We start from the raw sequence: 7,958 nt of genomic DNA, 5'->3' as shown, positions 1-7,958 counted from the left end.
TGAATTTTTCTGCAGAAGTTTTTGTTCCCAGTAAACTCAGGCACAAACACAACTAACAAAGCAAAACTAAGAGTCACTGTCAGAATAAACAGCGAAAGTTAGAGAGACCTGAAGCTCATGAGCTCCCTAGGATCAGCGCAGGGGTTTGCAATATTATTTTTTAGGTCCTTACCAAAGGAATGGGTCTCTCCAAAGGGCCTTGCCATCTAAGGAGTTCCATTTGCAAAACATTTATGGGGTGACAACATGGCCCCCGCTACAGGAGCATCTCTGAGAAATGCACAACATGAACTTTCTCAGCTGCATCAGTGTGGGTATCAGACCTCATGCCTTAGGAGAGATTCTCAAACAGTACAACTGAGACAAATACCTAGTCACAGAAAGCCAGGTGTGGCTATAAACCATTTATTTCTCTGAGTTGTAGCATTCATCATATATTGCATACTTTAAAACTGTTAGTGCTGATCAGACAGACAAACATTGCTTTTCGTAACAGTAATGATAAAAAGGCAGTAAATCTGAAATTAGAGAGTAAAGTTTCACCCATAGACCCAGGAGGTTCCAGGGTGTCTACAGAAACCATTGAGTGTGAAAGTAGATCTCCCCAAAATGATCCCACCCTTCCTTCTACCATATATCTTAGAGAACCAGCCAAGTTCTTGTCTCTCGGCCTCCCTTCAACACTCAGACCCAAAAACTGCAGGCAGGAAATGGCTACAGATCAACAAGAGGAAGTAGCCAGACCAGGAGTCCAGGTAGCATCACAAGCAGCAGGAATGCACAGCCATTTCTGGCTCCTGTAGATGGGAGGACAAAGAAAGGTTTCCATGTGGGATATCTCAAGACACAGGTATCTCCCCTAAACAGTCAGGACTTCTCACCCATCTCGAAACCCAGGAGAGTAGGCTCTAGGGGGCCATTATGCCAGGCTAGGCTCTTCTGGCTTTCTGGGGATTCCTAAAATGGTCAAGTACCAGGAAGCGAGCAAACAGATGGATCCCACCTCTTCCAGGGTCCTGTGCTCTAAGACACTGACTGGGGAGGAAAAGATCTTTCCTCTTCAGAGAGCTTTTCCTTCTTCAGCCAAGAAGAGGTTGGTTTCTGAGTCCGAACTATCTGAGAGTCTAGGGTCACAGCGGTGTGTTTTCCTTTTATGCCAGCGGTTGTGAAATAGAACCCACCTGTGGCTCCCAGTGTGCCTGGACTGGACAGCAACCATTTCTCCCAAATGAACAGAATCTTTCTAGCTGATATGTGTACCTGGGTAGCGGTCAATGCTTTCCTAGGCCTTGATCCAAATGCAGAATTTCTCTGTGCAAATGCACAATGTCCCTGTGATCACTTCTTGTGGCTCCACTTCCAGCTCCAAAGACTTCCATGTTTCCAGCCGTCTGAGCGTCCCAACTAGTCAGAGCTGTGGTTGCCCGGCACACGGCAGGCTAACTGCAACTCATTTCTGGTTGCTCCCTGGCCTCTCAGCCAAACTTAACTTCCTAGAACAACATTTAGTGGAGCCTGGATATGCGTTCGCCAGCTACTGCAGCGGCTGAGTAGTGGGCAGTGGAGACAAGGTCTCCAGGATGGGTTTGGCTCAGATGTCTGAGATGTGTTCATGGTTCTTCATGTTTAAAAATAAGAAGCATTTCTGGGATGATATCTACACGCTAATTAATATATCCTGAATGCTTTTCTTTAATTCTCAAATTAATACTCCTAGAATATTTGTCATATGGGTCTTTATCATTCAAATGGGTAAACTGAGGCACAGATATCTGGTAACTTTCAAAGAGTCACAGGCTAACGATATTTGAAACAGATTATGATGGAGTCTGATCCCAAACCCATAACAGAGAGCAATTTTCTCTGGAAGTGTTAAGGAAAGATTACTATGATAGTGATACTTGAACTGTGTCTTGAAAGGTAATCACCAAACTAAAATTGATGGTGTTTTTGCTTGCAGAGATTGAAATGTGGTCAAGGGATAAAGGGAGAACCCAGGCCACAAGAAAGATGGATATACATCCACAGAGACGCCCAGCCACAGGGGAGCTTCGTCTTGAAAGGATGGATGAATACCACTGGAAGCACTGCTCACTCCTCACAGGGCTGGACACGGCAATAGCTTTGTCCTGCCATCCTTCACTGTGTTCAACATTTTCTGATACACCATCACTGAGGTATGTGACCCTTGGCCTTACCAACGCTACCTTCATCCTTGTAGGCACTCTTACCGTGCGCATGGTCTGCCAGCGTCTTCTGGTAGGGAGCCCCCCGACTTCCATTTCATGATGGCCCCCACCAGCTCCACCTCTAACAGACGCAGACTCACCTGAGCTGTTTAAATGACTGTTACCTGTTTCAGTAGAACCGCTATAGAAGCAGTTGAAGTTGCTCTTCTCTCTTCGCGGGGAGTCCAGGGAAATCTTGTCATACCCCTCTCCACTTCGTGTTACACTGACTTTGTGATATACTTCATAGGCTGGAATCAACACCTCCTCTTCACGAGGGAAGTAAGAAAATGCTTTTATATACACCCCCAAGCAGGTGTTGATGGTGTACAGCGTCCCAGCAGCACCACTAAAGTTCTTAAGGGCCACTTCCTTTTCCAAAGACGAGGAAGCGAACTGCCCAAATCGCACAGAGCCTTTCCCACTGTAATGAAACCTGTCCTTGGTGCCTCGATAAACGGAATAACAATTCTGGTTACTCAGAAGCTGGAGGGCTCTTGTTAAGTAGTAATGGAAGGCCCTGTAATGGAAGTTACCGGGGTTTTTCTTGAATTCTCTAACAGCGCCATTAAAATCTTTGTGGATGTCCCCAGTGTAGGCCACTAAAGCCGTTCCATGGAAATCATGGAAACCTTTGGGATAGCTCATCCTGGTTTTTATTTTCTCCCATTTTTGGCCTGCCCTTTCCCACTCCAGTTTTAACTGTCTGCTCATGTTGAAGTCTTTCATTAACAGCTCGGGTGCTTTTTTCTCCATTTCTTCAACACAGCCCTCATACTGGTCATCAAATGCATCGGGGGCCATGTTCAGGTTGGAAAGCTCAGTCAGGCCTGTCACCTGAAAGGAAGAAGTAGGGTTCTTTGTTACTAGCAAAGTTGGCTAAGTTATCAGCGCATGCTGGGTGCTGTATGGAGCCTTCATCATGAGACGTCACATATGCCGACCTCATATATGGCACATGCCTGGACACAATCTCATTGTGTTATGAGGGCTACAGAAAGACAAACTTGAGGTCTCTGATTATTTTATGTTTATGGATACTATACTTTTTTCTTTATTCAATTAAATTTTTAGTCAGTACACAAAATAACAGGCCTTGCAATGACATTTTCATTATATGTATAGCATTATATACTGCTCATATTTACCATACACAACAATCTTACTGATACTATCCTTAAATTACTTTCTCAACATTCATGCTCTCTGACATCCTCTAGCCACAGATCACTCAGATGGGGGCAGGGGAAAGCAAGGTCAACAGCATGTGGGTTGAGCATATCACCTGTTGGACTAACAACCAAGTCAGGAGGAACAGATGATGTGAATCTTTGAGTCCAGAAAGAGATTTCATCTTCAACTTCAAGAACATCTACAAACAAATACAAGACAATGAAAGTGGGATCCTCATATCTATCACCATGCACAGAACTCAAGTCCAAATGGATCACTGAACCTTATAGAAGAGAAAGTGGGAAGTATACTTGAACACATTGGCACAGGGAACCGCTTCCTAAATACAACCCCAGCAGCACAGATACTGAGAGAAACAATTAATAAATGGGACCTCCTTAAACTGAAAAGCTTCTGTAAAGCAAAGGACACAGTCAACAAGACAAAATGACAGCCTACAGAATGGGAAAAGATCTTCACCAACCCCACATCAGACAGAGGTCTGATCTCCAAAATATACAAAGAATTCAAGAAATTGGTCATCAAAAGAACAAATAATCAAAAAAAATGGAGTACAGATCTAAACAGAGAACTCTCAAAAAGGAATCTAAAATGGCTGAAAGACACTTAAGGAAATGCTCAACATCCTTAGTCATCAGAGAAATGCAAATCAAAACAACTCCATCTTACATCTGTAAGAATGGTCAAGATCAAAAACACTGATGACAACTTATGCTGAAGAGGTTGTGGGGAAAATGGAACACTTCTGCATTGCTGGTGGGAATGCAAGCTGGTACAGCCCCTTTCGATGTCAGTGTGGCGATTTCTCAGAAAATTAGGAAACAACCTTCCTCAAGACCCAGTTATACCACTTTTGGGTATATATTCAGAGGATGCTCAATTGTGCCACAAGGACATGTGCTCAACTATGTTCATAGCACCATTGTTTGTCATAGCCAGAACCTGGAAACAATCTAAATGCCCCTCCACCAAAGAATGGATAAGAAAAATGTGGTACATTTACACAATGGAGTACTACACAGCAGAAAAAGAATGGCATCTTGAAATTTGCAGGTAAATGGATGGAGCTAGAAAACATCATTTTGAGTGAGGTAACCCAGACCCAGAAAGACAATTATCACATGTGCTCACTCATAAGTGGTTTTTAAACATGAAGCAAAGAAAACCAGCCCACAAATCATAATCCCAGAAAACCTATATAACAATGAGGACCCTAAGAGAGACTTACATAGATCTAATCTACATGGGAAGTATAAAAAGACAAGATCTCCTGAGTAAATTGGGAGCATGGGGACCATGGGAGAGGGTTAAAGGAGAAAGGAGAGGTAGGGAGGGGAGCAAAGAAAAATGTAGAGCTCAATAAAAACCAATTAAAAAAAAAAGAAAGTGGGATCCTGTTCAGTTCTGGGAAGAACAAGTCTGTGCCCAGAGTTTCTCTGACTTCCTCTAGCCATGTGTTCCCTTTCATCGTGGCAATGGCTTCTCTACCATTACGGTAGAGATTGTGTGATTTTGCCCACAGAGGTGCATGTGCTCACACAGACAAATAAAAAAAAAATGAAATGAAAAAAGCAGACTAACACCATCAACCTTATTAATTGTTGTGTCTTATGAAAATGTATTGTTTTCAATTCTTTTTGAGGGGTAGAACTTTAATGTATACACTGAAAGACAAGTCATGGACTGATAAGGAAGGTCACTGCTCAATGATGTGAACCCATCCCTTCATTCCTGCCTGTGGCTTTTGGAAAATTACGAAAACTCCCCACCCCCCCAACACACACAACGAATCCTGTTGTGTTACTTGAAATAGCATTTTGACATAAAGGCTCTCCCCACACCATGAGAACGGCAGAGGAACTGCATGCTGTGGCTAACTAGTTGCTTTTGGGAAGGTTCCTCCTCCACAGCTTGGCTTCTCTTGCCCTGCCTCTAGGGGATACTGCGGAAACAACTGACCTAGGAGTTCAACCCTGCAGTGGAGGGTTCCACCTTCCGTACGTCCTCAACTTTAAACCATTATTAATTGTTGTAAAATAACCATAGTTAGCTACATAAGATATCCTCTCTAAATTCTTAAAATCCTTTTAGACATCCAGGTATGGCAGCAACATAGCCCTTGGGAGGTGGAGGCAGGGGCATCCCAAGTCCCAGGTCAGCTTAGGATGTAACGAGACTCTCAAACAAAGGAAAAATTAAGCTCTGACCAGAAATAGAAATGCAGGCACTTTCCTTTGTTTTTGAGTACCTCCTGGAGCCACTTAGAATTTGGCTACTTATTCAAAAAGGTTCCTAAAGTTAGACTGTATGAGAAGTTTTGTGGAAACTTGTCACCAACAGAGACTTGTGGACCCCAGTTTCAAAGCAATGCATTTAACATTTCTAATGATTCCTTTGTTAGTTAATTCTGATACAATTTGCTTAAAAGAAAATATTTATTTTTCTTTTTTAATGACAAGTATGACTGCAAGTCCTGGGTTGGGGTGTATGTACACCTCAGTGCAGGTGCCTTCTGAGGCCAAAGGTGTCAGGCCCTCTGGAGCAGGACTTACAGGCACTTGTGAGCTTCCTGACATGGGCGGTGGAACTGAACTCTGATTCCTCTACAAGAGGAAGTCCTTGCTCTAACCGCTGAGAAATTTCTCCAGTACATAGTTTGCTTTTGGGGAGGTAACGCCATGCATGGATCCCAATTGATCAGTGCTGAGGGGTGAACCCAGGATATTGTACACGCCAGGGAAGCATCTGAACGGCGAAGCCTCAATACACAGCACACATTTCCACATTCGAGCTCTTTCTCTGGCCTCAGCTAGAACTTCCCCTTCCCCCTTTTATTGTCTTAAAACTTAAGCTTCAAACTCTGTTTTGAAGGCAGAATGTCTGAGAAAACCCAGATAGCGGTGCCAGTAGAAAGAGATCCTGTAGCATTGGTCAGTCAGCATCAGGGCTTCTCATTCAGGAAGCATGGCTCAGCCAGCCTGCAGTAAGCTTCCAGGTCTTTCCTCCCCTCCCTAGTTCCTCATGTGATTTGAACCGGAGATTTGCCTTTCACAAGACTGGTGTCTACTTCCCTATGGATGGCTATGTATAGACAGCCTTCTTCACTGGCCCCTCTGCCCCTCGGCCCACACAGACTGAAGCTGCAGCTTGCGTCACCTCAGCCCCAGAATGAACTCCTGGAATTTGTGCCTGCCGATTAAAATCTCCCTGGAAATTATGTAGCTAACACCTTGGACCTCAATGAAAACACCGTCTCTCTCTTTCCTTCACCCCTACCCCCTCTCTCCTCACCCACTCCCATTCTTCTTCCATCCTGCTTTATGGATCTCCAAGATCCTACATTAAAATAAAAGAATAAGCCTACGGTTCCAACACACAGGAGACCTGGTGCAGGAGGATCCTGAGATCTGAGTTAGACTGGGACATACAGCAACAACATACCTTTTAAAATTCTTGAATTAAAAATGAATAAATAGAGCAAAGAGGATCATAGAAGCCAATGAATGTTTGTATGGAGAAAAATAAGATTATTTGAGAATATCCCTTTTCTTTCCTGAAAACCTAGGAAGTACAGAAAGAAGTGTATTTCCATCAGAGACTATGTACACAGATACCAGTTGTTTCCTACAGGACCTGGGAGAGAAACTGTGTGGTCCTGCATTATATTTTTAAGTCTCTAGAAAGATTGATAGCCTCTTGTCTGTCTTTCCTTTATCTTGATCTGACCCATCTCCCCACACTGGCTGTTTCTTGCCCAGAACTGACCTTCTGGCTCTAACCCTTGAGTCGTAGACACCGCCGCACTACCCACAATTCTACACCCATGGTAGCCCTCAGATTTTCCTCTGTATCCCCTCGACTTTAGAGGCTTTCCCTTCAGAGGACAGAGTTCAGATTCTGGGGTACCTGAGCAGATCTGTGGTGGCTGGGTCTCTGGCCTCTTCTAAAAGCAAGTGTTACAGAAGGACTGATGTGGCCTTTTTATTCTGTGGACAATGGACTTTCAGTTTCAGGTTAGTTTGAAAGCCAAATGGTTTATGAACTACCTAAATTAGATAAACTACTTAAATACACCATTTCTATTCTCTATCACTTTTTGTTTTGAGTTTTTCGTTTTTTGCTTTTGTTCAAGACAAAGTCCCATCAGCCCAGACTGGCCCCTTACTGGCCATGTAGCTGAGGATAACCTGAAATCCTGATTCTCTTCCCACTAAACTAGATTTATTTGTGCAAAAATAAAACCCAGGACCTGGTGCGCTCAGCAATCGCTCTACCAACCAAACTGCATTCCCATCCTGTGTCTTTTCTCTTGTCTGTGCCACAGTGAGTCAGGACCTTCCTTTCTGTTGCTCCCCACTGGGCTGATGGGGGGAGACTAATGTGTGCAATATGTGGGTACTGCAGAAAGCAGAAGTTTGTTGACCTTTGCCCTATACATCAATTTTAGAAATTGTTTGGCCGGGAGCTTTACCTCAGCCCCCTGGCATTCATATATACAAGGAGTCTAAAAGATATTTAGTTAAAAACATCACCTCA

At 43.7% G+C, this 7,958-nt stretch overlaps 1 protein-coding gene across 2 annotated transcripts; it reads right to left on the bottom strand.

Annotated features, from left to right (window-relative positions):
- Window positions 1-389: 389 nt before the first annotated feature.
- LOC125397295 (T-cell ecto-ADP-ribosyltransferase 2-like) lies at window positions 390-7,399 on the bottom strand. Of its 2 annotated transcripts, none has more exons than XM_048429573.3 (4): window positions 7,329-7,399; window positions 3,514-3,600; window positions 2,354-3,065; window positions 390-797 (listed from the first exon to the last, which is right to left on the bottom strand). In XM_048429573.3, exons 2-4 carry the CDS (start codon window positions 3,598-3,600, stop codon window positions 715-717), a joined length of 882 nt encoding a protein of 293 aa, XP_048285530.3. In that variant the 5' UTR covers window positions 7,329-7,399; the 3' UTR covers window positions 390-714. The 2 variants fall into 2 exon arrangements, with proteins under 2 accessions (XP_048285530.3, XP_087764778.1); XM_087908652.1 differs by lacking the exon at window positions 7,329-7,399 and adding an exon at window positions 7,188-7,318.
- Between the last annotated feature and the right edge of the window lie 559 nt (window positions 7,400-7,958).

This window comes from Myodes glareolus, chromosome 7, assembly GCF_982192425.1.
Source record: "Myodes glareolus chromosome 7, mMyoGla1.1, whole genome shotgun sequence".
Taxonomy (NCBI): domain Eukaryota; kingdom Metazoa; phylum Chordata; class Mammalia; order Rodentia; family Cricetidae; genus Myodes; species Myodes glareolus.
The sequence above is the reverse complement of the archived record's forward strand: the minus strand, read 5'-3'. Positions and strand labels throughout refer to the sequence as shown.